This window comes from Mus caroli, unplaced genomic scaffold, assembly GCF_978045245.1.
Source record: "Mus caroli unplaced genomic scaffold, Mus_caroli_1 scaffold_20, whole genome shotgun sequence".
NCBI lineage: Eukaryota > Metazoa > Chordata > Mammalia > Rodentia > Muridae > Mus > Mus caroli.
The window spans coordinates 56,650,742-56,678,433 of NW_028227275.1; the positions used below are offsets into that span (position 1 = coordinate 56,650,742).

The window sequence follows — 27,692 nt, forward strand, 5'->3', positions numbered from 1 at the left end:
ATCTGGATGCCAGTGGGGACCCAGTTGCTTTCACTAACTTCCTCACAGTGCCCAGGTGGGCACTGCAGACACAGCCAGGCTGTGAGAACTGCTGTTTATACAGCATTTGCCTTTGAGCATAAGTCTTATGCTCAGAGCATGCAGGGCTACACCCCTTCTCAGGAGAGCAAAGGCCATCCCTCTGCTGGAGCAGAGCCAAAGCTTGAGCTCACCCTTCTATCTCTCCCACACCCCTGCTCCAGTATCTCAGCAAATCCTGTTGGCATCGTTTTCAAAACTAGATCAAGAGTGTGACCACTTCACAGCACCACCTTTGCCTTTCTGTCCACTGCGGTCACACTCCATCTCCTAGTTAGGACCCTCCCCCCCCTTCCTCCTTTTCTCCCTTATGGGGAGAACTGTTAAAAAACAAGGGGGCTGGAGAGCTGTCTCAGTGGTCAAGAGTACTTGCTGCTCTTGCAAAGAGCCAGGGCTGGGCTCCTGTTACCCACACGGAGGCTCATAACCATCTGGAACTCCAGTTCCAGGGAATCTGATGTCCTCTTCTAACCTCTTCCATACACTGGGCACACATGTAGTGCGTACAGTATATGCAGGCAAAAACGCTGATAAAATAAAATAATCTTGCCCACGTACACACAAAGAAAAAGCAGACCTGGCCAGATCCAGCCACCCCTCTGTTCACGACCCTCTCTGGCCATGTCTCACTCAGAGGTAGCCAAAGTCCTGCTATATGATCTGTCTCTAACGCTCAGCCAGCCCTTCCCTCCCTTTCTCCCTTGGTCCTTCTGTTTGTTCTAGCAGTGTCTGTGTCAAGCCTTAGGCCCACCAGGCACTGAGCTTTCATCCCATGTTCTCTCTTGCCTGCAACATCCTTCCTGCAACATCCAAATGCCTTCCCTCTTTGCCTTTCACTTTCTCAGGTCTCAGTTGAAGCAGAACAGTCCCTGATCCAAACCCCCACACATGACTCTCCTCTCTCTGGGGTCCCCCTACCTCCCACCCCTCACCAGTTACCCTCTGTCATGGTATATGCTTTGTTGTTGACTTGAACCCCCTTATGAACTGACTCCTACCCAGAATCCCTCAATCCTAGCTGGCATTATTGACATTCAGAGACATATAGTTGTGAGTGGTTTTATCTGTGCCCTGGTCCTGAGATCAATTCCCAGCAACTACATGGTGGCTCACAACCATTTGTAATGGGATCTGATGCCTTCTTCTGATGTGTCTGAAGACAGCAACAGTGTACTCACATACATAAAATACATAAATCTTTAAAAACAAAACAAAAAACAAACAAAAGAACCCAACATGGTGGTGCATGCCTTTAATCCTAGCCCTTGGGAGGCAGAAGCAGGCAGACCCCTGAGTTTGAGACCAGCCTGGTCTACAGAGTGGGTTTCAGAAAAACCAGGGCTACACAGAGAAACTCTGTCTCAAAACAAACAAACAGACAAACAAAAAGTTGTTGTTGGTGGGGACTTGTTGAATGACTGAATGGGCACAGAAGTGAAGAGCCTGGCTCCTGAAGATGCCCTTGGGAGGCTGGGATTTCCTTGGAGCCTTTGCCTGCTTGCTTTCCACACGTGCTAGCTACCCTGTTGATACTGGATCATCCCAGAAGTGGACCTTTCTTGGTGGTATGCATATCTTTTGGTAGATGGGGAAACGGAAGGGAAGCAGTGAGCATTAATTACTTAATTACTTAATTACTTAATGGCAGGGCTGAGACTTGAAGCCGGGGCCCCTGATCCCATTCTGCCTGTCTTCCAGGTTGTGTACCTGTTATCTCCTGAGCAGAGGTTGGGTGCTGGCACACCAGGATGGTGGCCTGGGCTGAGAGTGCAGATGGGATTAGAGGGTGCAAGGGACTTCCTTGCTGACCTGAGAGGAAAGTGAGGAGCAGAGGGAGAATACAGGCAGGGAGGGGAGGCCTTGATGCTACCTGAGAGGCAGAAGCTCCACTGTGGATGCCTTGGGAAGAGAGGCAGGGCAAGGGGACACCATGGCTGGTGGACGGTGGGTGGATGGGACCCAAGGCCAGGGACCAGTTAGGAGACTGTTGCAATCATCTGGGAAAGGGATGGGATCTGGCTTGGAGAGCTGGGCTACAGGGCGGGCCGGGCTGGGGGAGGCAGCCTCTGGAGGTTCCTTGGGGGCGGTTCTGAGCCTGGTCCAAGGGTGTGGTGAGCCCAGTCATGCTTCGGGCAATGGCCAGTGCTGGGCGTCTGAGAAGAGGCTGTAGGATGTCTGGCAAGTGGGTGGGTCAGACCAGAGGTCAGGGCCTGGTTCAGTGGGATGAAGGGCTGGGGAGCAGGCAAAGTAAGTAGAAGGAAGAGGGTCAAAGGCCAACTTCCAGATGTGCTTGCTAGACCTATTTCTAAGTGGAGGGAAGCCAAAGCAGGAGAGGGGCTGAGAGGTGAGTGAGGGCACACCTCTGGCTTCAACAAAGATTCGGTGGCCAAAAGTAAGAGTTGGCGACATACTTCAGTGCCCAGGTTGAGGGTCTAGTCCTCCCCCAGGTTGGAAAGGTAGGATGAGGTGTCCTAAGAACTTCCTTCCCTAGTTGGGATGGGGAGCACGAATACAGAGCACCAAGGATGTGGAGAACAAGAGCTTGAGAGGGGCGGGGCTTGAAGTTCTTTTCCGTTGTTCTGGTGAGTCTGATTCATATGGTTCACCCACCACAAGGAGACGATGCTAACTGATGTGACAAGTGATCACAGCTTTGGTGGTCGATGGGTGATGGGTAGATATACAGGTGCATGGGGGTATGGATGGACAGACAGGCAGACGATGGATAGTCATACACATGGGTAAATGATGCGCAGCGTGAGTACTTGGGTAGATGCCCAGAGAGGTGATAGGGCGACATGGGTTGCCACACACACAGCTGAATGAATGCATGCACGGAAGCGAGGATGGTTAGGAGGGAGGAAGGGACTGGATGGATGGATGGATGATGGATGATAGATGGATGAATGGATGGATGGAACTATGTATATATGCAATATGTATGTTTCTAGGTATATATTCACATATGTGTAAGTGGATAAATGGATAGGTAGATAGGTGTATATGTGGATTTTTTTTTTTGACACAAAGTCTCATGTTGACCAGGCTAGCTTCAAACTACTATGTAGCCAAGGATGACCTTGAAGTTATAATCTCTCTGCCTTTATCACCAAGTGCTAGGATTACAGGCATTTATCACCTTGTTTATAAAACATCTGGATGCATTGCTCATTAGAGAATGTAAGCAAAGGGCCTGAGTTGTCACTGGCAGCCACCCTGATGAGTGGCATACTGAGAATGGATCGCTACATCTCTGCAGGAGGACAATCCCAGACAGCGACAGCGTGGGTTGCCACTGCAAGGAACAAATGAGATGAGTCCCCACACTCATTTTCTTTACTGGGGCCTGAGGCCAGTGTGTCTTCCTGGCTGGACTGAAGGTGGGTGGGTGGCAGGGTGTACCATCTCAAATTCTGCTGGGTTTCCGTGCTGTAAAAGCGGCCCAGCCCGTATTCCCAGGAAAACTTGTCCAGGACATGCAAGAGGGAAATGGTTTTAGATGTAATCTGTAGGCCCAGAGGGAAAGGGGAAAGGTGGTCTAAAGGATAGCTAGCCCAGAGAAAGTTCCCATAGGACAGCTGGGTGGGGGGATTGGGTAAGATTGGGGACGACCCTCCCACCCTGCAGGCATCCTTAAGAGCCTTGGCATGCTGGCCTGCTGAGCCAGCACATTGCTTTGTGTGCAAATCACCTCTTCTCTTTCTTCTGTCCCCACCCCCACCTCAGTCCCTGTCTAAACTCTTCTCAAACCATCCCAGCTTTCAGGCTGTCAGGAGGAAGGGCTGAGAGAGGGCGGGAGGCACCCAGTCTTGGGTGAGAGCCAAGGTGGGTGGGTGGGTGGGAGAGGTTTACCCTGGGCAGCAGTGGGGGAGGAAAGAGCACATTTGCAATCTCCTCCCCTCCCCACTGTTGGGGCCACACCCTTCGTGCTTCTGGCAAGGCAGCCTTGCAGGGAGGGGGTCAGGCTGCTGGGGACAGGATGGGTGGGAGACAGAGGTTTGGAGAACTCCAAACTGGGAAGAAGGGGTTTGGCCCTCCTCAGCATCCTTGAAGCCAAAGAATTCTGACAGCTGGGGGTAGCTGAGGGTAGAGCTGGGCCTTAGTCATAAAGACCTTGTATGCATGTGTCTACAGGACAGTGTGCTTGCATGCACAGAGCCATGCACACACACGTGTTTGCACAGCCTTGGCATGGCTACACATGTACACAGCTGGGTGTCTGAGCAAGTTCACACCTGTGCCCACAGCTGCAAGAACGAAGCAAATGGCTCCTCGAAACATCCAGCCTAGGTCCAGCTGGGAGCTTAGCGCTCTCTCCTAGCAGATGCCTGACCTGAACATCTGGCCACATCTGCCCTCAAGAAAGGGACTCCTAGAACCCGAGTGTGCAGGCAGCTCTTCTGAAGGCCTGCGCAACAGTACCTGGGGGTGTAGACTCTCTGCTTAAGGGAAGGATGGATTGGCTTGGCCCAGTTTGTTGAGGACTTCTCTTAACTTCAGTCCCAACACATAGGTCCTCACCCAGACACTTACCCCAGGCCTGGGTAAACAAGGTGACCGGTCTTCACTGTCACAGGACAAGTTTCTTTTTGCCACATCTTTCCCCAGTTACCCCAGTCCCAACTTCTCTGATCTCTGCCACCACCACCCCCCCATACCTCTGGAACTTTCTCAAGTATTTTCTTTTCCTTGTCTCTTCCTGGATCACACCTCCTTTTCCTGCACCCTTGTCCCCCAGGATCTGAAGTCAGGGGTCTCCTGGCTCTAAGAATTGTCCCCGTGTTGGTCTGGGGTCGGCCTCATTGCTTTCAGCTCCCCCCCCCCCGTCTCTGCATCTCCCATCTCGCCCCCATCGATGTAGCAGTGTGTCTGTCTCGCCCCCATCCCTGGGTGGTCTAGCCTCCCTCCTCTCTCTCTGTTCTGTATCCTGGGGGTTGGCTGGGTTGGAAGCCAGGTCTGGGGTCTGTGACCAAGGCCAGGAAGGAGAACTCGAGCAGACATGATATTTACGTTGGGACTTCAAAGTGGAGCCTGGGCTGTTGTGGGGGTGCAGGGGCTGGCAAGCAAAAGCCAGACTGAGGTCAGATCTTGCTCCTCCCTAGTGAGGGTCTCCTTGGTGACACACACCTCCCTCGTGGGACACCAGACCCAGAGTAGGGATGGAATGGTCTATTTTGGTGCAGAGTTCCAAGAAAGGCACTTCCTGTACCCTCACCCTGCCCCCATCCTTTCTTCCTGTCACCCTGCAGCTGAGTCTGGGCAGCTTGGCCCCCACTCCGCCCCCCTGTAAGCATCTCTCAGTTGGGAACACAAGGATTTCTGGGGATGGCAGGAGTGAAGGGCTCAGTCTCAGCAGGAAAACGTCTCATGCACTGGGCAGCCGTGCATCCTCCCTTTCTGGCAGAGGCTCTGCCTGGCGGGGCGGCATAGGTCTGTAACCCTGTCAGCCCCATGCAATGGGACCAGGCAAATCTGGCCTTCCCTGACCTCTAGAGTCCACCAAGGCGACTGCCAGCCTGAGCCTGGAGGATCCAAGACAGACTGAAGGTCACCTCCCCAGCTAAAGACATCCAGCTGCTGAAGTCAGGAAGGGTGGGGGGAGTCCCAGCCTGGAGGGTGGGGCCGATTGTCTTATCCCACAGCTCAGCCTAGGGGCCTAAGTCCTACTCAGGGGAACTCTTCAGGAAGGGCCACCACCGCGACGACACTCAGATCCAAAACCCACTCAGGTCCCCAGAGCCCCACCTCCTGGGCCAGTGCTCTTCCCATCCTCCATCCTTCAGCCCCTCCAGTGAATCAGGCTGGAATCTGATGAGCTCAGGCTGCCCCGCCCAGCCTGCCTGCCTCAGCTCCTGCCTAGCCCGTGAGGTCACCGCACCCTTTCAGGGGTCTTCCCAGTAATTCAGTCTCCTCAGGGGGCCCACCAGGGGCTGTGTGGGGGAGTGAGGCCAGGCTGGGTAGGAGATATTAGAAGATTGGGGTTGGATCTCCTGTTCATGCTCCAAAGTATAAAAACATGTGAGTTGTGTGCGCTGTGGGGGTGCTTACATTTCCAGGGCTCAGAAGGAACAGGATGCAGAAGCTAGGAGCTTGAATGTAACTGTCTGAGTGGTGGCGTGTGTGTTATTAGCACTTTTGCATAGGTAGGCGAGTGTCAGGAAGTCCTTGTGCCACTACAGGCCTGTATCCACAGTCCCCTGTCCTAGTGGTGTCTGGGAGTGCTTGGAATCTTGGGAATGCCTGAGCATCCTATGTCCCACCTGGGATAACAGCATCACTTCGCTTTGGAATGTAGGTCAGAGTGTTACGATGCTCTAAACTGTGGGTGTGAAGGTTGCTCGAGAGATCATAGTAGGATGTTAAGGAGGGAGAGGAGGGTGGGTCAGACTGTCTCAAAGTTCACTCCACCCCTCAGACCATTTCACAGGCCCTAGAACCTGAGCAGGCAGCCCTTTCTTCTCCCTACTCCTGGCCCCCTTTGCAGTGATGCCCAGTGGTCCGTGGTCTTTTATCATCAGTTGGGTATCCGTGCCTTGGGGTAGCATCAGGGGAGAAGAGCACCCGGTGTGAGGCTGGAGTGAGGTGGACACACCCCTCAGTAGAACTGGGAGAAAAGGAGCCAGCAGCCCCAGGAGCAGAGAGAACAGGTCTTGATGAAGTCTTCCGGCCCCCCCACTCTGAATCGTCTCACAGACAGTCTTACAAGTGCCGGTTCCGGCCAAGGCATTGTTCTAGGTCTGAAGGCCTGCTGGGAAGAAGGCCAGTTTGGATCTGGCACATTAGTGAGGAAGACAGACAATAAACTCACACATACAACTGGGGTGACTTTAAGATGACAAATGCAACACTGCCAAGCAAGGAAATGACGTGCCTGCTTTCAAGACACCCAAGCTGCTGGTCAGTGCCCCTGTCCTGTTCTGCAGCAGTGGACACTGGCTGAGGCACAGCACAGCTCAGAGCCTTGACTTCCAGCACATGGGAGATGTAGGAAGGGTAGAGTCCCTGGGATGCAGTAGTTTATAGTTACCCACCAGATCACAGTACTTGGTATTGAGTCTCTCTTTTTTTTTTTTTTTTTTTTTTCGAGACAGGGTTTCTCTGTGTAGCCTTGGCTGTCCTGGAACTCACTTTGTAGACCAGGCTGGCCTCGAACTCAGAAATCCGCCTGCCTCTGCCTCCCGAGTGCTGGGATTAAAGGCGTGCGCCACCACGCCCGGCTCTGAGTCTCTCTTTAGACCACAAAATACACACACTTCTTTTTTGAGATGGGGGTCTTGCCATGTAGCCCAGGCTGGCTTCCAATTATGTAGCCAAGGATGCCCCTGAACTTCTGATTCTCCTGTCTCAGCCTCCCAAGTACGGCAATTACAGATGTGTGCTACCATGCCTGGCTTTGTTTGCTGAGAGTATGAATAAATGGTCCTTTCTCTCTGGGAGGTATATGTTGGAGTTTTAAGTCCCGTAATAAGGCACTTACCTGAAGAAGGCCTCGGGTTCCTACTTTATAAAATAGAGACATCCAGGGGGGAAAAATAAAATAAGGTGGAGATATCTAAGACTGGCATGTTACCACCACCCTTGCCTGGTGGGTCTGCCACTGAACTCAGCTTGTGCTCACACTGATTTTGCTTCGATGTAGGAGCCAGTGGTGCCCCTCTGAGCCATGGCAGGATCCACACTGAATTCTAGGGGCCCAGAATTAGAATTGACCACAAAAAGGAAGGGCCTGAGGTCTCAGAAACCTGGCTCCCATGAGAGGAGCCCCACATCCTGCCCCTGGGGTTGCCTGAGCATCCCTGCAGACATTCCAGGTCCTTCCCCTGGGAGTGAGTGCTACACGTCCTGTCTCATTCCCAGAAACGGCCTGCCCGCCCCGCCCCGCCCCAGTCCCTTATTTCTAGTTATCAAGCTTCAGGCAGTAGACACCATTTATTGAGCACCTGCAGAGTGCTCCATCCTGTACAAAGGATAAGGGAGGAAGGGAAGACATATAATGGAATAGGGGGCCATGCTGTTTAGAGCCTTGAAGAGCCAGCAGCCTTGTGTGTGGCCCCTCCTGGGTGGTGGAGAAAAGGCCAAAAGAACCGTGGCCACCCTCCCTGCCAGATGTTAGATATCAGATGAACTTGTCCCTTATCACACACTTTTCCCTCCTGCGGAGGGAGGGGCATAGAAGTGGGCAAGGAACACTGGTGGCCTAGTGACTAGTTTAGAACCCTATACTGACTAGATGTGGATTTGAAAGTCTACCTCCTGTTGGTATGTGCATCACATCTAAGTTGGTGCCCTGGTGCTCAGAGGCCCAGGAGAGCAGCTCTGAGCCTGGCTGTGGTTCTCCTTTGTCAGGAAACAATCCTTTTCTAAGAATCTCTGACTCTAAGGGCTCTCTGCTCTGCACGTCCCAAGCTGCTATAAGAGTGTGAGGCCAGTGACTGTCCACATTCTGCGGCTCTTGAATTCTCTTTAGCCACACCCCTCCCACTGCTCGCAGCGGGGTAGGGGAGTGAAGAGGGTGGGTGACCCTCAGCAGCTTCTCAGGCTGTATGCGCCCTCTTGTGGCTATTGGTGGGTATTTTTCTCTGCTCAAATTTGCAGTGGGCTTCCCTCTGGGGCTGCTGCCTGAGCCTGGAGGGCTAGTCTGCTGCAACGTCTTGGGAATTACCTAACCTGTACTGCCGTGGGACCCACAGCTACACCATTCCTCATTATCAAGCTTTAGTAAGGACCCAAGGAGTGGGGTATGACGGCAATGTTTGTGGAGCACCTCTCTGTTCTGGAAACTTCTCTTCCTGCTAGCGTGCATTATTTCTCAGGGTCCAATTTCCCAGAAAGACTTCAGTGTCTCAACATATTTCTGATAGTGAGAAAAGACTGGAACATAGATGCTTTCTCTCCTACGGCCTGACCTCCAGGGTGACTACCATCTCTGAACTGACCGGGGAAGAAGACACAGGTGAGAGGACTGCCTGGTAGAGGCTGCCTACGGGACGGGCTTGCCATAGCTGCTAACACTCATTCTTTCTTCTTTCTCCTGCCTGAGCTGAGCCACCAACCATCCATGTAGGTCCTGGGTCGCTCTAGGAACCCTGCAGAACAGCAGTCATATCCCTTCTTTGCACACCAGATGCTATATCTGAGAAGAGCTGTTAGTCTGGGGAGCTTTGCTGCCATTCTGGTTCCCTGACCCCTAAAACTAGAAGAGACTGGAGTTGCACAGGGTCTTGATGCTCCAGCATCTCTCCATGGGCAGTGGGAGAGGCAAAAGAAGCCAGGACTACCCTCCCACCATGCCCCTATGGCCATCAGGAGGATTTTTCCCTTACCAGACATGTTTATCCCTGTGGGCTATGGGGAGACAGAAGCCAGGGGCCTTAAACAGAGGGTCTGTGAGTCTCCCAGCTCTCTTAACGCTGCTCTAGTCTATATGGCCAGCATCCTGTTCCCTAGCAGGTGGACTCATGAAGATCGGCTAGAGGTGGTGGCAGACACCACAGAGAACTGTGGGTGGGTGGTAAAGGAAGCTTGGCCGCTGGGAAGAGTGGACTTAGAGGCTCCCGGGGGCCCAGGTAACCCCTTTGGTTCTTCCTAGCTACTCTTCCAAAGCCTGGCTTCCTTCTGCCTTTTGTTCCTCTGGCCCTATGTGACCTCCTCTGGCCTGATCCTTGCCTTCTTGGTCAACAGCTATCCGAGGTTTCCCTTCTCTGTTTAGACCCCCTGTCTCCTCTTCCCATGCTCCTGCCTCTGGCCTCTTGCTGCCTGTTTTTGCCTTCTCTGCTACAGCCTCCTGGGTCTCAGGGCGCTCTGCCCGGCGATAGATGAGGTAGCCAGTTGCAGGAAGCCTGTGGGCTAGGGCTTCAGGGGGCAGGCGATGGTAGCCCTGGTCCTTGTAGAGGAAGAGGCCAAACGCATCTGGTTGGGTCACTCGGAACTTGGTAGCACAGAGTTGGCTCAATGTGGCAATTGAAGACCCTGGGGGCACAGCCAGGGTCTTGGAGGTGCAACCTGTGCTGGGGTCCTGGTAGGCTACTCGGAGGAGATGCTGTGCAGAAAGCAAGAACAAGTCCTTAGCTCTGTTTGGCACTGCCAAAGCACGAGGGACAGGCCGAAGGTGTGTAATGACAGAGTGGGGTGGTCCACGTCCATGGTGGGCCTGACTGACTTGTGGGCTCCGAGGGGGACATTCAGGCAGGGAGAAATATGTGTGGGATAGCGGTATGGTGCAAGGCCAGCCAGAGGGAACTTTATGAAAAGATCCATGAGGAGAATTCACTGTGTGCTGGGCTCTCTCCATAACTATTCCTAGGGCTACCTACCTAGAAACATTCCCGCACAGTTTACCAGTACACCTACCCTTTATGGCAACCCAGGTGCCCATTTTAGAGATGAGAAAACCAAGGCACAGACAAAAAGTGATAGAGCTGAGATGAATCATGTCAGTAGAGTTTCTGTGCTGATTCAAGGAGGCTGCCCTGAAGCTCACAGTCCAGTGCCTGTCCCATGGAACATATCCTCCTGAAGGGCTGATCTGATACTCAGATGGGCCTTTATCTCAATTATAGGGTGATGCAAGGCTAGTGGAACTGTGCTGGGTGACGTCAGAGTCCCTCTGAGCATGGCCAATAGGGGAAAGATGTGGGGACCGGCTCTTTACCTGGAAGCTGTGGGTGGCCGGCAGGCGGCGCTGTTCCCAGAGGGCCAGGGAGCGCTGGAGCTCCTGTGCTGGGCTGAGTGGCAGTGCTCGGGCCTGGCTTAGGCCACTCAACAAGGCCAGGCTGGCTGAGAGGCTGGTCAGGTAGTAGCCACCTGAGACACAGGATACATAGAACGCAGCTCAGGCTGGGGTATGGTGTCCTGCCTTCCCTTCCTTGCTTACTAAAGACCTACCGCAAGCCCCAGTTTCACCCAGACAGGAAATGAGGAAACCCTTACCCTCTCCAGTGAGCAGGGTGGGTTCCAGTAGCTCTGACATGTACTCAGCTTCTAACAGGAGGTCAGGAAGGTCGCACTGGGCCAAAACAAGGCTCAGCAGAGGCAGGAACTCATCAGCACCTGCATTCTCTCCTGTGGAGACATGGAAGAAGGCGATTCCAGCCTCCTCAGAGGTCCAAAGGCTAGGGTCCAATCTCCATGCTAGACAGTGTGACCCTCCCCTCCACCTGCTAGACCCCTAAGTGACTAGGCAACAGACCAGGGCCATCATAGCAACCTCAGGGAAGGTTCCAGGGCAGAAAGGCACTATTCTCTAGAGTTCCTGGGGTGGGAGTGGGAGCTTTCAATCTTGTTTGCAGTTCTGGGGTTCTGGGACAGGCTCCCTGTGGAGGGAGGTGATGCGTGGCTTCTACTCAGAAAGAGTGGCACAGGGGAAGGTGGTGGGGGTCCTACCTGCCTGGCTTTTCAGGGCTGTGTATAGCAGCTTGCAGGCCTGCAGGAGCCACTTGACCTGGGCACTAGGTGAGTAGGCACGAAGGAGCTGCAGCAGCTTCTGGCGCACCTGTTCTGTCTCCACTGGGGAAGAAAGGGTCAGGTGGGACCCGAAGGCTCCAGGCCCCTGGGTCCGGGCCAGGCGGAAGCCCTCAGCTAGGCGGCCGAGGGAACCATCTGTGGAAAGCCGGCGCCGCAGGCGGGCAGCTAGAATGGGTCGAAGAGGCTTGAGAACAGAGCGATGCAGGGACTTCTCCAGGACCAATTCTGCCGGAGAAGAGGTGGTTGTAGTCAGGGGAAAGAAGCCCAGAAGAACAGGAGGCCCTGGCCAAGGTAGGAGGTAGGGAGAAAGGGAGAAAGTTGGGGATGGGGACGGGGAATTCAGTGCAACAGTAAGAAAGAGGGTGAGGGTGGGGCACAGGGAAAGCAGCAGTATGTCACTAGGCACCCAAGGCATGGAGAGAGAAGGACAAAGGAGGATGGAGAGCCAGGGACATGAACCTGTGGAGGCCAGGGCTCGGGCCTTACCCAGCCGCTCCGGTGGTAGCAGCTTCTCAGGGCCCAGCTCTGCGCTCAGCATGGCCCGGGCCCGACTCAGGGCCTGGCGGATACCCTGCAACTCCCGGGGCTCGGGACCAGCCCGAACCTGGGTCAGTAGATCCTGCACTAGCTGACCCACGGCTGTGTATCGGTTTTGCATTAGCATTGTGGCTGCCCGGCCCACCTGCCTCTCCGGTGCCAGCAGAGAGCAGAAAGCAGAACTCATGGACCGAAGCAGAGGCCGCCGGTGCCTTGGGCGGCTTAGGCGTGGGGAGGTTGTAGGGCTTCCTGAAGAGCCCTCCTCCTCTGAGCTGCTGGGAGAGCAGCAGTCCACCTCCTGAAGGGAAGGTAGGGGAGGAAGACATGGGCTGGCAGCACTTCCTGGCACACGGTATCCTACTGAGCTCTCCCTCTGCAGCAGCTGTCGAGGGGGCAGTCTTTCCGTTTGGCTGGAAGATGTCCCTGGCAGCACCGGGACTGGGGGAGGCGGCACAGCAGGTGGAGACAGAGGGCTGGAGGTCTCTGTGGACACACGCACTTTGAAACTCCTCTTGAATTTCTCTCGTTTGGTGGGGCCCAGATCCCCGGGGAAGAGGGGGTTGAAGAAGCAGAGGGCAGCACCAGTGCCCTGATCCAGCTCTTGAGGGGAGCGAGCCTTCAGCCGGGGTATGGGTGGGGCTTCCGAAGGTCTCTGTTGGTCCTTGGTGTTGAGTGAGGAACTCCAGAACTCTAGCAATGAGAAACCAATGGGGGAGGGGGGCGGCTCAGAGTTGGCTCTGCAGGATGCCCACAAAGGAAAAATCTTGGTTGCTCTTTCTTCCCCCATTGACCTCTGTGTGTCCATCTGTGTAACAGGCTGCAGGGACCCTTACCCATGCCCAGATGGGAGATGGCCTCCAGCTCTTTGTGGGTGGCTGCCTGATGAATGGCTTTGGGGAGTCGGAGAGGGAGGAGGAGAATGTCCCTACGGTCAGAGCAAGGAGCAGTCAGGAGTGAGCGGGGTTCAGATGCAGGCAGTCCCGGGAAGCAGGCCCAGGGTCAGCAGGTGCCCCCCAGGCAGGCTCACCTGGTACGGCAGTAGCCACAGATGAGCTGCACCAAGTCCTGGAACATGAGCTCTGAGCCCTCCAAAGAGACGCCTGAGAGACATTGGGAGTGAGGCTGTTCTCTGGGGACCTCCCTCCCCTGCCTGTCTTCCAGCCCCTGCCCTCCAGGCCACCCTCCTCACCGCCAGTACTCTCTTCGATATAGTGGCTGGAGACAAAAGAGGGGCCACTAGCTTCTGGCAGCCGCACACACAAAGCCTGGCACTGGCGAGTGTTAGATTTCCGCACCAGGAAGGTCTGCGAATGAACGAGATTAGGAGGCTCTGGTCCTCCATGTCCAGGCTGGTTCCCTCCCATCCTTGGCGGGCTAGGCCTTGAGGGAAGGGAGACTCACCCCTGGAGGCTCTGTCCTCAGCACGTGCAGCGCGGCTGCAGCGTTGGCCCGCAGCTGTAACCACACAGGCCGGGTGATCAGCAGCCGCTCCCGAAGGCTCACAGTACGCAGTGGCTGTTGGGACCCGCCTGCCTGTACCCCTCTGGCATCAGGTGTGTCATACAGTGGGTCTGTAGATGGCCTGGGGGCAGACACCCAGACCTGAGCAGGGGTCTGGGGTGAACACCTCTTCCCATTCTGGGCTTCTCATCTATCCTGTCCTTGCCAGATCCTCTTAGAACTGCCCTCACCCGATGCACCTGGCTGACCCCCCAACTTTACTAACTTTTCTTTCTGTTGGTGCCCAGGTACAAAGTTCAGGTTGGTGGCTCCCAGAGGGTGTGCTCCGGTCTCACCAGGGTCTTCCATGGCTGGGAGCTCCTTCGGCTTCTCCTGGGACTCAGGAAGACAATCCAACCCCCAAGGCACAGGCGTGCACATTCCTGGCGGTGAGTAACACTTCCTGAAGGCGGTTCACCCTGTCACACCCCGCCAGTTAACTCTTGTATGTCCACTCCATGTAGCCAGTGTCCACCTCTTCTACTTAGACAGTCTTGAATGGCAGAGGAGCCCTCCATGCCAGTGTCATCATCAGGCCCCGGCTAAGGGAGGACCACCCCCACACAGAACCTCCTCACACTAGGCAGTGGGGGAGGGAGGGGTTAGGCCGGACCAGCCAAGTTCCCATAGACCCAAGCCGCACCCCTGGGTCACCTTAAGAAGTCTGTGGTCACTGGCTCATCGGCTCCAGCCTTGCAGGGGGGGGGGGGGGGCAGCCTTGTGGGAGAGCACCCCCTACTGGTTGCAGATGACTCATTCCTGAACCTAACTTGGGTTTTGTGATTTCAGGTTGCTATGGAGAAAGGATGCTGTGTCTCCATGGAAACTAAGCTCTTTGCTTAACTGAGGTTCTGGGGGTGGTTCTGACACTCACTGTTAACCAGAGGGGGAGTGTGGGCTGTGAGGTCGACAGCACTTGGTGCTGCTGCTAGCTGCCTCCCACACACAGGCCCTGCTAGCTAGCCTGCCTTGCCAATCTGCCAAGTGTCAGGGGCAGGTGCAGACATGACCTGGCCTCCAGGCATGTCCAAAAGTCCCTTCACTGCACAAGGCCATGTGCTTCACCTGCTTGCCTGTGCCATGCGGGGCTTCCTGCTCTGGTCCCAACTTCCTCTCCCAGGCTTTTCTCTAAGTCACAAACTACAGGGACCCCAGCAAAGTCTGTCTTAGGCGCTCCCACAAAGCCTTGATTCCCTTTAAAGATACAGCAGCCACACATCAGTCACACCAAGGTCCCAGGTTAAATTTTATTCCAGTCTTTGGAATCTGAGAGGCAGACACCAGGAATAGCCCTGAGAAAGCCTGGGAAGCCATCCTCTCCAGCGGCAGTCAGGGTGGACAAGGCCCACCATGCCTGCTTCAGAGTTCCTCCTACAGTTGGGCCTGGCTCAGCGGCTGAGGGCCAGGGTTCAAGGTCAGGAGGGCTGCTGCCGTGACTCTGGGTGAGGCCTGGTCTCTGACTCTGGGTGAGGCCTGGTCTCTCTGGGGGGGGGGGGGGGGAGGGCTGCTGCCGTGGCTCTGGGTGAGGCCTGGTCTCTCTGGGGGGGAGGGCTGCTGCCGTGGCTCTGGGTGAGGGGGGGACGCTGGAGAAGTCATTCTTTGGGAGGGGGTGGGCTGGTCAGGGATGGAGACCACAGTCTTGCTTGGCCAGGTCGGCTTCAAGGCCAGTTATGCAGATCCCAAGGAGAGCAGAGGAGTCCAGGCCAGTGGTGGCAGGGTCAGGGGCCGGCAGTAACACTGAAGAGCTACTAGGCAAGCCCCTGCCTTTGCAGAGAAATGTTAATCCTGTGTGAGGTACCAGCTGCTCCCAGGACCCTCCGAGCGAGAGTAAATGCAGGGTCAGGGTCCTAGCAGGGATGTGGGAAACTGCTGAAGGGAGTTGAACCAAAAGGACCACCAGCACTTCCTTCCTGAAGGCAGTGAGGAAGTGCCTTACTCCCTCATCCATCAGGGTTTCTTCTTCCTGCCCTCTTGGACCCACCCTGCCTGGGGGCTCCAGGCACTTTTATCTTCTTGTGGTGTTGGGACTGGGACTGGGTTCTTGCCCATGTTCGGCAGGCGCACCACCACTGAGCTACATCTTCAGCCTACTTTCCACCTCTACCTGTCCCTGCTCCCTCAGCCTCTCCAATCCTCAAAATCCCACAAAAGCCTCCAAGTGAGATTAGACTACCAAGCTGACAGGCCCACGTCATGGCTCTTACCATCTGCTTTTCTCTTCTGAGGGGACACTGCTGCCCTGGCCTGGGTGGACAGAAGAAAGGGTCCCTTAGAGCCCATTTGAGCTTGTGGATACTGCCCCCCACAGTCCAGGATGAGAGCTGCTCTGAGCTAAGTTGTGTGAAGTCTGTTCTACACCAAGCGGGGGAGGGGGAGGCCAGCCCAGCAGCCGTCCCTCTCTTTCCTGCCCTCCTGGAACAAGGGCTGGCACAGACATCCTTCCTCAGGTCAGTCTCTAGGCAGGAGGGCCACAAGATGCCACAAAGTCAGGGCACCTGGGCTGGGACAGCTGTTGCTGAGGAGACAGTGCCTGAGCATCCTTGGGTACCAGAGCTGGCACGGGACTGGGTGAGGAGAGTAGGGAGTAGGGAGGATGGGGCTGGAGGGAGCAGAGGGCGGGTGGCAAAGCAGGGCGGGGTAAGCAGGCAGCAGTGGACCCACCTTTTTGATGGCCGTCCAGTCTTCCAGGATGTCGATCTCTTGCAGCATGTACACAATATATGGACCTACACAAGGGTCAAGGAAGCAGGGCGGCCACAGGAGGAATGCGACAAGGCCCCACTGAAGGCTACAGGAGGCAGTGCCACACCACACACCCACTGCTTAGGAAAGCTGGCACACGGAGACTGTGGAGGCGGTGCCAGAAGTTTTTTGTTTTTGTTTTTTTTTAGGCTTGGTATTTGTGGTCCTGGCTGTCCTGGAACTCAGAGATCCACCAGCCTCTGCCTCAGGGACTCCAGTTCTTGTCAAGTGGATGAAACCCTACCCATTTCCCTCCCTCATTCTCACCCCTTTTCAGGACCAGGTGACCAAGGCCCAGCCCACCCTGAGGGCCCCTGCACCTGTTACTGACAGTTAATGGCTTACTGGGCCCTTCCTCACCTGAAGGTAGATTCCGGCGTCTTCCTTCCTAGGAACACTGAACTCTGTATCTGAAAGCTATCTTCACCCACAATGTTCAACACTGTCTCCCGCCCACCTGAGGTGGTCCCAGGGCTGACACGATGGTTATGGAAGACCTCAGCTCAGTGCTACGCTGTGCTGTGCGGCACAGGAGGGTCAAAAACAGTGCATCCCTTAGGATGCTCATACACGAGAGCCACATGCACTGGGGAAGGGATGGGGGCTATGAATCAGGAGAGACTTCAGAGAAGACGGCAGCTGACATGACACCATGGAACAGACAGGTAAGCGCGGCAGAGGGGCTGAGCATGCCTGGGTAGGAATGACTGAGACAGCATGAGGCCTACACCAGGACACTGAGGGGAAGCCAGAGGGGCTTCAAAGGCTGATCTTTACTCAGGACTCAGGAAATTACTGAGCTCAGGACAGTCAGTGAGCTGAGCTTTCTGTTTCTTTGGGGACCATGGAACTCAGAAGAAAATTCTGACAAATGGACACTTTCATGTGACACCAGATGGCTATAAGTGATTGTAGCTTGACCCTGTCCCACATGATCCTTCTAACCTCCCTGAGTCCAGGGCCTGCCCTATCCTGCCCAGTGTCAGGCGACTTGAGTGGAAGGATACCAGAAACAAGCGGTGCCTTCTTCCTCTTGCTGGGTGGCATGGTGTCCCCGGACTTGGAGCTGCTTCTGCTATGTAGTTTGTCGTCCCACCACTCTGTGCCCAGAGACGCAGAGTCAGGGTCAGGACAGACCCACAGGCATGACAGCCTGGCCTTCCCTCCCTTCCCCATCACCACCAGGAGAGTCGCCCCAACCTTGGTTGAGGCTGCAGCCTCTTGGCGCACTAGTGCCGCCCGGGGAAGACCACTGCCCTTCTTGGCTTAAGCCTTTCCATTTGCTTTGTAGATGGGGATGAAGGAAATTTGTGGACCCCATATGAACACTGAGGCCACTACCACGGAGAGGACAATGGTTTTTTTTATATGCATCCATGTGTCAGTTGGGTACCCCATTGTCAATAGGGTCAGGCAGGAGACCCACTCTGCATGAGCCCCCACTATATGTGGAATGCTTAGCTAGACCCTTTCCTGACCCCAAGAAGTGGGCCTTTTGACTCCCCTTAAGCAGCCTGGAAAACTGAGGTCCAGAAAAGGGAGGGGCACTTTAGGACTGGGCCCTGGCCTCACCAGAGCTGATGTCGAGGCTCTGCCGGTCCTCCTCCAGCCTCTGGATCCGCTCCTGCAGCTCCCCCAGCAGTGTGTCATACAGCAGCAGCTTCTCACTCTAGAGGGGACAGCCACTCAGCCAGGGGAGGGGACAGCCGCTCAGCCATGGGAGGGGACAGCTGCTCAGCCAGGGGACCTGCCAGGCCTCAGTCTCACCCAACTTCCCGCTGGCTCACCTCCAGGTGTTGTTTGGCTCCCTGGAGTTCACACTCATACTTATTCCTGATCACATCCAGACAGAAGCCCTTGTAGATCCCTGCAGAGGGGAAGAGGAGCCCTGTTTGGCCAGAGGCCCTAGAGTCCCCCAAAGCAAGAGCTACAAGGATAGGGGCAAAGTGGAAGGTGACAGAGAGCTGTTTGGGAGCAGGGCAGGGCAGCTACAGACCTGCCACCTGAATGCGGATCTTCAGGCTCTGCTGCAGCCCGCCAAGAGGTTCGGTATATTCTGGGGCTCTCTCAGCCCCCACTTCCTCCAGTCGTAAACGTAGCTGGCTGAGCCGTTCCCTGAACAACCTGGAGGTGAAAAGGCAGCTGCGTATTACTGGCTTCTCCAGTGGTCACTTGTCCTCTCAGGTAAATGCCTACCAAACACCTGCTCCCCTTGTGCCCCACTTGCTGCTCATCACTACGGGCACCCGCACCCCCCGCTGCACAAAGGCCCACCAGCACTCCCACGCTCACTTCTCCTTCAGCTCTGAGAACTGCTTTTCCAGGTCCAGCATCTCACTGACACACTCACTGCGGCGCCGCTCATAGTCTTCATCATCCATCTCTGGGGTGAGAGGGCAATTAGGAATGGTTCTGCAGGGGCAGGCTGCTGCTCCGGGAGGCGGGAGGACAGAGAGGTTGCAGGTGCTCACCTGAGCTCTCCTCCTCAGACTCAGTTTGGCTGCCACTCCGTTCCTCCTCGCTCTCATCTGCCTCTCCGTTCATCTCAGCTGCTGAATCTCCTTCTGCCTCCATCTCTTCTGTTTCTTTGCCTGAAGGCTGGATGGGCATCTGAACTCTGGGAGAGGGAGCATGGGCTATTACTAGCCACTGTCCACTTTCGGAGCAGCCACACAGGGAGCTGGCCAAACACAAGCCTCGAACGAGACAGGGGATGTGACTAGTGTCACCACGCTGAAAACGTGCTTGATAGACTCTGCTCCTCTTACAGAATTCTGAGATGCATGGGAATGCTCACCAAGGCTGAGTCATCATGGGAAAGGCCCCTACTGCCAATGGGACTGGACCCAAGTTCCTGACTAGCTGCAACAAGACCCTTTGCAGACTGCACTTGACCTTGAAGCCCGGCTCCTTTACCTCACTGAATGGCCAGTTCTTACTCCTACCCCTCTGGTCTTTCCCTGTGTTCTAGATCAAATCCTGCCACTTTTCTTCAGTCCTCAGTGTTTCCTTCTCTGTGATCCTCTGGTTCCTCCTCCATGTCAGAAGCTTAATGTGCAAGTGTTCAGAGATGAGACCTTCAGGGCTTTGTTATTCATTTAATACACACACACACCACAGAGCATATATGGAGGTCTGAGACAGCTCTCTCCTTCTACCATGTGGGTTCCTGGCCTGAACATTGGTGGCAGCTGCTTTTACCTGCTGAACCATCTGGTTAGCCCAAGACGGGGCCTTTGAAAGACAATGAAGTCTGCCCTCAAGTGTACTGATGGCCTTCATCAGCAGAGGGCTCCTGAGAAAACTTGAGTCTTTCCCTTCCACCTTTCTAAACGAGGGGCTCTAGCAAAAGGCTCTTGTCAGGCACAAGCTCCACAGCCTTGTCTTCCCAGGACGCTGAGAAGTGCGCATATTTTACATATGTAACTTTAACATTATGTGTGTGAGTGTTTTGCCTACACCTCTGTCTTTGCACTGTGTGTGTGCGGTGCCTGTAAAGGAAGCATCAGACTTCTTAGAAAGGGAATTACAGCCGGTTTTGAGTGACAGCCGGTTTTGAGTGACAGCGTTGGGGTTGGGAACGGACGGAACCTGGGTCCTCTGGAAGAGCAGCCAGTGCTCTTATTGTTGAACCATTTCTCTACGAACACCAACGTCCACTAGAAAAACTTTTCATACTGGGGATTAAACAGATCCTTTTTTGTTTGGTTGGTTTTTGTTGTTGTTGTTTTGTTTTTGTTTTTTTTTCTCCAAGACAGGGTTTCTCTGTGTAGCCCTGGCTGGCCTGAAATTCCTCTGTAGACCAGGCTGGCCTCGACTCACAGAGATCTGCCTGCTTCTGCCTCTGCCTCTGGAATGCTGGGGTTAGAGGAATGCATCATTACTGCTCAGCTAAACTCAGATTTTTTTTTTCCCCCTTCGAGACAGGGTTTCTCTGTATAGCCTTGGCAGTCCTGAAACTCACTCTGTAGACCAGGCTGGCTTTGAACTCAGAAATTTGCCTGTCTCTGACTCCCAAGTGCTGGGATTAAAGGTGTGCGCCACCACGCCCGGCATAAACCGAGATTCTTTGTTTTGTTTTGTTTTGGAGACAGGGTTTCTCTGTATAGCCCTGGCTGTCCTGGAACTCACTTTGTAGACCAGGCTGGCCTCGAACTCAGAAATCCGCCTGCCTCTGCCTCCTGAGTAAACTCATTTTTTTTTTTTTTTTAAAGATTTATTTATTGATTATATGTAAGTACACTGTAGCTGTCTTCAGACACTCCAGAAGAGGGCACCAGATCTCGTTACGGATGGTTGTGAGCCACCATGTGGTTGCTGGGATTTGAACTCTGGACCTTCAGAAGAGCAGTCGGGTGCTCTTACCCACTGAGCCATCTCACCAGCCCCTAAACTCAGATTCTTAAGCATGCTGGGAAAGCCAGCATTTACCAATGCTCACAGCCTTTTTTGAGACTTGGTCTCACTAAGTTGCCCAAGTTGGAACAGGATTACAGCCTTGCCTCTCTCCACTCAGATCAATCCCCTTCTTCATAAATGACCCTGACTTAGGTTTTATTTTGTTTGGTGAAGGACTAAGGATTGAACTCAGGTTCTCATAAATGCTGAGCCCCACTACCACTGAGCAATATCCTAAGCCCTAGCATTCCTAAGGATGTGCACAGGACGCACCTTCCTCTGTGCAAGTTCAGATGTGCTCAGGTTTTCCTACCATTAAGGAAAAACAAAAGGGGCTAGAGAGACGGCTCAGCGGGTAAGAGCACTGACTTCTCTTCCAGAGGCCCTGAGTTCAATTCCCAGCAATCGCATGGTGGCTCACGACCATCTGTAATGGGATCCAATGCCCTCTTCTGGTGTGTCTGAAGACAGCTACAGTGTTCTCATTTACATAAAATAAACAAATCTTTAAAAAAAAGGAAAAAAAGCCGGGCGTGGTGACGCACGCCTTTAATCCCAGCACTCGGGAGGCAGAGGCAGGTGGATCTCTGAGTTCAAGGCCAGCCTGGTCTACAGAGTGAGTTCCAGGACAGCCAGGGCTACACAAAGAAACCCTGTCTCGAAAAACCAAAAAAAAAAAAAAAAAAAAAAAAAAACCAGAGAAGCCAGGTGTAGTGGCACAGACCTTTAATCCCAGCACTCGGGAGGCAGAGGCAGGTGGATCTCTGAGTTCAAGGCCAGCCTGGTCTACAGAGTGAGTTCCAGGACAGCCAGGGCTACACAGAGAAACCCTGTTGCTGGTGGGGGGAGCAGAGAAGTCTGAGAATGTTTTTAGAATTCAATTCTAGGACTCAATTCCCAGTACTGGAGAGAAAAAAAAAAAAACAAACTAAAAAGCAGAGAGCCTGATGAGGTTCATATACATAATCCACACGCTCATACAGGAGGCCATTCTGGGTTAGACAGCAGCGAAGCTCTGTCTTAAAAACACACAAAAGCAGTATGTCTGGGGGGTACAGGTCAGTGGTAGATTGCTGTCTGAAGAGGCACCTGGACTAAATCCCTCTGGAAAAAACAAACACACAAAAAAAATAAAGCCTGGTGAGGTGATACAGGCCTGTTATCTTAGCACTCAGGAGGCAGGAGGATTACTACAAATTCAAGCCCAGCCTGATATAAGTTAGTTTCAGGCTAGCAATAGCTGGTGAGGCTGTGTCAAATCCAAATGAGTAGGTAAAAGAATGAATGCAGAAATATGAAACAGCCCCGTTTACTTAATTTCCTATAGTTCTCCAGGCCTTGCGCACACTTGCTATTCTGACTTTCACCTCCTCCTCTTTCAGTGTTTGGATACCCAGCACTCACACTAAAACCACTGCGGCAGAATTACGAATCAACTTCCTTGTAGCAAACACCAACATTTGTCAATGCTTGCCTTAGGTAACCTTTCAGAAACATTAAACACTAAGCCCCTCCCCTACCTTTCTTCCTACTTATCCAGTATTTACTAAGCACCTAAAGTGTGCCAGGTACCAACAGTCACTGTGGACTGTGGCAGCCTTTGGCCTCGAGGAAATGACAAATTTCTGGGCGAGAAGGCAAAGAAGCAGCCTTTATAATGGTGAAGAGAGCCAAATTAAGGTATTACGGGAGAGGTGTCTACACAGGAGCTGGAGCTTGCTGCTACAGTGACAGCTTCCAGAGGGAGACAGACTAGGTGAGGATCAGGCCGTCTGAGATGGAACATTCCAGGCAGAGTGGAAAACAAGTACAAAGACCTAGAAGTGAGAAAAGGGACCAGGGATACAGGCATGTGAACTTCCACTAGACCCAGGCTCTGCTAGCTACATACGGCAAGTTGTTTAGGCTTTGTACAGTCTGACTTTTCAGGCGGAACTGTGAGAAGGGGCCTCTGTTGGAATTCCCAAGGTCAACAAAGGAGGCAGGAGGAGAAACCTCTGCAGAATAGATTGAAAATCCAAGAGTTAGGGTAGAAGGTATTTTCAGAAGGAAGGAGACACGAGAGATTGATACTGCCAGGCCCCCAGAGAGAATAGGTCATGTTGGATGTAGATGCTTCTAGTTCACACTGGTGTGATTTCTACATCTCTGGTTGCTGCTCTGTATGTCTTCCCCGTGGGGGAGGCACAACTCCGTCCCCCAGGAAGTTTTGTTTTGTTTTGTTTTTTTTCGAGACAGGGTTTCTCTGTGTAGCCCTGGCTGTCCTGGAACTCACTCTGTAGACCAGGCTGGCCTCGAACTCAGAAATCCGCCTGCCTCTGCCTCCCGAGTGCTGGGATTAAAGGCTTCTTTGTTTTTTTATCTCATATTCTCCCAGTCTCATGTCCGACCACCCAGTGAAATGTGGGTGTTTCATCAGGACAGGGCAGGAGGCTGTCCTACTCGCCCAGTGCAGTGCCAGATCACTTGATGACTGGGAATTTCTAAACACAAATTAAACAAAATAAACCTTTGCAGTATAGGAACTGGCTTTTCCTTCTTGGCAACCCTACTTGGAGTAACGCTCCTTCACACCCATGCAAGTAATTATAGTGCGGGACCTGCAGGAGAGTTTAGTAGCATTTCCTCCTGCTCTGAAAATCCAGATCTCCAAACAGCCTCACTGTTCCCCTTTCCATGCCTCAGACCCTCCGCACTAGCAATTCCTTTTCACCGTAGTATATATTCTTTCTAAGACGCAAGGTGAACTCAACAATCTCCTCCCTCCAGCTGACTCTGATCCTGACTTCGTTAAACGAAGTCACAACCAATCGTCCCTCCTTAACCCGGGTACAAATAGGGGATATACCATTGCTGAGGGTTGTAGGGAGTGGAAGAGGCACATGGTAAACGCGCGGTGTATAAGCACCTCCACAGCAAACCTCCAGGGAAAGCAGACCCCTCCCTACAGACACAGGGGACAAACTCTGCGGCACAAGGGACTATCCCACCTCGATCCACCCTGGGAACCGCGGGCTCCTCTCAGGCCAACGCGTGAGTCGGGCCGGTTAAGTCTCTGCTTTAGCTCCGACCCGGAAAGCCCAACCCAGCGCCGGGCGTGGCCATACGCACCGCAGACACTGGGACCTCCGGCCTCACGTCCAAGACTCCCGGAGAGCTGTCCGACCCAGGGTGTGAACGCCGCCGCCGTTGATCTCCCGGACAGTGCTGCGCAGGTCCCTCTTTCTCCAGGAGGTGTCGACGCTTCCGTGTGCGTCATCAGGAGGCGCCCATTTGTGGAGCTTTCAATGGAACCACTGGTGTCCAGGCATGCCGGGATACGGCGGACGGGTCTCCATAGCAACTGGCCCCCAGTAACCCAGGCCTTCAGCCTGTCCTAGCACTGTGGTCGGTGTCCACCGCCATCTAACACGGTGCTCCGGCCCACCACCCCTCGGCTTAGGAGAGTAACAGAGCCAGCTGTGGGTGTGACACTCGTTTATTTACATACTGTCATCCGAAGGCAAATGAGCAGCCCAGCCTACTGGAGGGCACAGATCTGGGACTTTAACCTTTATCCCTTTCCTCCTTCAGGGATCTCGGAGGGCGAAGGCATGAGAGAACGGAAACGTTCTGAGCACTACATTCTACGTTTTCATCTTTCTTTCCAAAAGGCTCATTTTATTAAACACTCAAGCTTCCCACCTCTAACCCATTCAAACTTTTTGCTCTGCCGCTATCCACCCAACATGGTTAATAGTAACAATATCATAATAACACTGTAGCAATATTAATAATACTTCACATTTGTACGAAGTTTACAGGATGTTTACACAGACAGCGTGTCTCATCTGAGCCAATAGTTCTGTGAGGTAGGTATTTCCTCCCCTTTTACAGACGGCGTAACGGAGGCTCAGAGAAGTAATAGTATTTGCTCAAGGCCACACAGCTAGTTAGTGGTAAAGCTGAGACTTGGCTCCCAGCACCCCATAGTCAAGTCCAGTGTTCCAAACCCATAGCTACCTCTGTAAAGTGGAGGCATGTTTCTTACCCCAGTCAGGCCTGGAGCCAGATACAATTCTCAGACCATGGAAGACAAGGACTCAGCATCGGTGGGGAGAGTTGGGGTACCTAGCCTTCAACTCCTGTTTGAACTGGCGGTAAAGGATCTTATTGCGCTGGTTTTCAGCCTCCTTCTGGGGATGGAACTTCAATGCCTCCTTGAATCCCTTATGAACCAGAAAAGCTTCGTTCAGCACCTCAAAATTAAACCCTGCCACGTGCAGCTCACAAGCCTGGAAAAGGGGCGGTGGGGGGAGGGGAAGGGAGAGATGGAGGAGGGGAGAGGGAAGAGAGGGAGAGAGACAGGGAGAGGTCACAGTGATTTAATCACAATAACTTAATGATATCCCCAGGGCCCACATGATCATTCCTAAAGCTCCACTCCACCGTCCTCAATTCTCCATCATCCAACCACTTCTTGCTTCACTGCCTCCTTTCCACGAATGGCCACTCCACCCCTGACACGCCTCCAGTCTTAGTCCTACATGCCCTCTCCCTTTTAAGTACCTGGCTGATTCGATTGAAACCATACTGCCGAAAGCGTTCGTCAAATGTGGGCACCTTTCCTCCAGCCACATAAAATGGTTCCCAGGGGTCCCTCCAGGGCACCACGTAGGCAGGTCTCAGCAAGCTCTCCTCTGGCAGGTTGACCCAGCGGGAGTAGTTGGTGGGCGCATGGCAAGGCGTGCACAGCCCATAATAGAAGGGCCGGACTTCGCCCACCTGATAGAGCTGCACCAGCTCGTTCTTGTTCATCGGCATTCGGCGGGATCGGCGGATTTCAAATGCAGGCACCACCAGGGCTGTGCCATCCCAGTGATTGCTCTGATCCAACATTTCCCTCAGGCCTCGCCACAGCCCTTCGCTGGGCACCATGTCCACATCAATCACCAGGGCGTAGTTGGCCTCTTCCCGAGCCAGATTCCTTAACAGGTTATTGGGATAGGAGATGTTGGTCCCCAGTGCATAATTAATCCCGGGCTGGGCCACCCTGGCTAGCTTGTCAAAGACCTCTTGGCAGGACCGCAGCAGGGCAAACTCCCCAGGTTCTCGGGGGTCGGGCACAGCAGCCTCATAGCGCGAGGGGCACACGAGGTGCATGGCGACCCTGGCGCGCATCTCGGGGCAGTGGCTACTCAGCGCGTAGGCCAGCACCGTGGCCAGCTGCGCCTCCTCTTTGGTGGCCGCGAACACCGAAACGGACAGCGGACCCTCCCAGCGCTCCAGAAGTCCGGACAGGTGTAGTAGGTTGTCCACACTGGCATGCGTGGCTAAGATGACATCGTTGGGGTCCATGGTGGTCTTCAATAGACCCCTGTAGACGCGATAGTCGCCGCTGGCATCCAGAACGCCTCCGGAGGCTAGTGCGGTGCGGAGTTGAGACTTTACCTGGTCTACGGATCGCGGAGACGGCGGGAAGAACTCAAAATACTGTTCCTGCTCCTCTTGGCCGTGCAGTCCGGAGAGCAGCGATAGGTAGAGCAGCTGCAGCATTGCCACCAACATGAGCGCGGCCAGCAGCAGCTGGTAGAAGGCGCATCGGATGGCGTAGGACATTTGCATGGCTCTCGGGGATCCCGGCACGAAGCAGGGACCACCGGGCCGTAGCCTCTGCCAGCCACCGCAAGCCCGGATTTACCGCAACCTCCCGAGCGCAGCCGAGGCCAGCCGAGGCCAGCCGAGCCCTACACTCAGCTCCTCCCACCATCCGCTCGCCTCCATGGAGGCGCGTGCCAGCTCGCCCTCTGTGAGAGAGGAGGAGCTACTGCAGCAGTGGTTGCTCGGCGCGCGCTTTGCAAACGCTGAACCTAGCCGCGGTCTCGGCGCGCGGCCGGGGACCCCTGGACCCGTTTCTCTCCCTGGGGAACTTGGACGCAGACCTCCCCCACCCCACCCCCATCCCCAGTCCTAGCGCGTCCTCAAACTTCAATGCGCTCGCCAGGCCGCGGGGACAGGAACCCCGATAGAGCTTGGCTGCATCACTGGCGTGATGGCGCGGGTCCTGGTTGAGTCCTTCCTAGAGGAAATTAAAAAAAAAAAAAACAAAAAAAAAAAAACTCTTTGTTACTGTTTCTTCTTCTGAACTTTTCCGGGTGAGTACCGGAGTCATGAATGAAAACGTTGAGGTGCGCTGTAGATGGGAGATATGGGAATGTGGAAAGGGTTGTCATGTGTGGGACGAGGTGGCCGAGTGGTTAAGGCGATGGACTGCTAATCCATTGTGCTTTGCACGCGTGGGTTCGAATCCCATCCTCGTCGGTCCTGTTTTATAGGAAGAAGGCTTCTTAATTTTCTACATTCTTCCTCTCGTGAGCAGCGAAGTGAAAACACCCGGGGTCCCACTCTCTTCTCCAAACTATTTGCCCACAGCCCATGTTTCCAGCGGGTTTTGTACTACAGCTTTCAGGATGCGCATGGCGTTGATTAAGGTTCCACTCTGCTTTTCCTTCTAAGCACAGCGTAGGGTCGGTTCCTTTAAGAGGAGTACTCGGATTTTGACCATCAGCACCTCACCAGATCTTCTCTGCAGGGGTGTGATTATTTAAATCCCTGCTGTTTCCTCTCGCTTCCTCCAGGGTGGAAACATCTTATTTACACAGTCCTTGGTCCATCGCATGCATTGAAACAGTGTATACTGAAGGCACTTAGTGTTTGAGGGTGAATGGAAACCGTTGGCAAACGTGTGGGGGAAGGGCGGGTACCTCCATTGCTTCATCAACTGACTTAATAAATACTTGACTATTTTTAACTAAGTCAAGAGATATGCTGCGAGCAGAAGACAGACTAGGGAGGGCACCTAGTGGCAGGGTTGGGTTGGATGAGTTGGGGGCTTCCACAGGCTGTAGGGTCCTAAACATTCAGGATACTCCCATTTTACAGATTGACACAGAAGTACTCAGAGGCGCCAGCTCTCTGCCAAGGCTGTGTTATTC

The 27,692-nt window shown here is 53.9% G+C and overlaps 3 protein-coding genes and 1 non-coding gene across 7 annotated transcripts; 1 reads left to right on the forward strand and 3 right to left on the reverse strand.

Annotated features, from left to right (window-relative positions):
• Positions 1-7,999: 7,999 nt before the first annotated feature.
• Rin1 (Ras and Rab interactor 1) lies at positions 8,000-13,959 on the reverse strand. Of its 2 annotated transcripts, none has more exons than XM_021152209.3 (10): positions 13,805-13,959; positions 13,480-13,660; positions 13,268-13,382; positions 13,106-13,178; positions 12,912-13,003; positions 12,028-12,768; positions 11,461-11,766; positions 11,008-11,139; positions 10,730-10,881; positions 8,000-10,117 (listed from the first exon to the last, which is right to left on the reverse strand). In XM_021152209.3, the coding sequence occupies exons 1-10, from the start codon at positions 13,957-13,959 to the stop codon at positions 9,668-9,670; spliced, it is 2,397 nt and encodes a 798-aa protein (XP_021007868.1). In that variant the 3' UTR covers positions 8,000-9,667. The 2 variants fall into 2 exon arrangements, with proteins under 2 accessions (XP_021007868.1, XP_085690346.1); XM_085834220.1 differs by having other exon boundaries at positions 13,480-13,533; positions 13,805-13,912.
• An 852-nt stretch (positions 13,960-14,811) lies between these two features.
• Brms1 (BRMS1 transcriptional repressor and anoikis regulator) lies at positions 14,812-24,077 on the reverse strand. 3 transcript variants are annotated; one of them, XM_021151802.3, is made up of 10 exons: positions 23,830-24,076; positions 18,792-18,937; positions 18,613-18,703; positions 18,317-18,444; positions 18,108-18,187; positions 17,893-17,989; positions 17,328-17,420; positions 16,240-16,304; positions 15,783-15,822; positions 14,812-15,342 (listed from the first exon to the last, which is right to left on the reverse strand). In XM_021151802.3, the coding sequence occupies exons 2-10, from the start codon at positions 18,928-18,930 to the stop codon at positions 15,197-15,199; spliced, it is 879 nt and encodes a 292-aa protein (XP_021007461.1). In that variant the 5' UTR covers positions 18,931-18,937; positions 23,830-24,076; the 3' UTR covers positions 14,812-15,196. The 3 variants fall into 3 exon arrangements, with proteins under 3 accessions (XP_021007461.1, XP_021007462.1, XP_085690347.1); XM_021151803.3 differs by having other exon boundaries at positions 14,812-15,425; XM_085834221.1 differs by having other exon boundaries at positions 15,206-15,488; positions 23,830-24,077.
• A 103-nt stretch (positions 24,078-24,180) lies between these two features.
• On the reverse strand, positions 24,181-26,435 carry B4gat1 (beta-1,4-glucuronyltransferase 1). The gene is made up of 2 exons (XM_021151969.2): positions 25,267-26,435; positions 24,181-24,992 (listed from the first exon to the last, which is right to left on the reverse strand). Exons 1-2 carry the CDS (start codon positions 26,320-26,322, stop codon positions 24,801-24,803), a joined length of 1,248 nt encoding a protein of 415 aa, XP_021007628.1. The 5' UTR covers positions 26,323-26,435; the 3' UTR covers positions 24,181-24,800.
• A 501-nt stretch (positions 26,436-26,936) lies between these two features.
• Trnas-gcu (transfer RNA serine (anticodon GCU)) lies at positions 26,937-27,018 on the forward strand. Its single transcript has one exon. It is a non-coding gene; the product is annotated as a tRNA-Ser (tRNA).
• Positions 27,019-27,692: the final 674 nt, after the last annotated feature.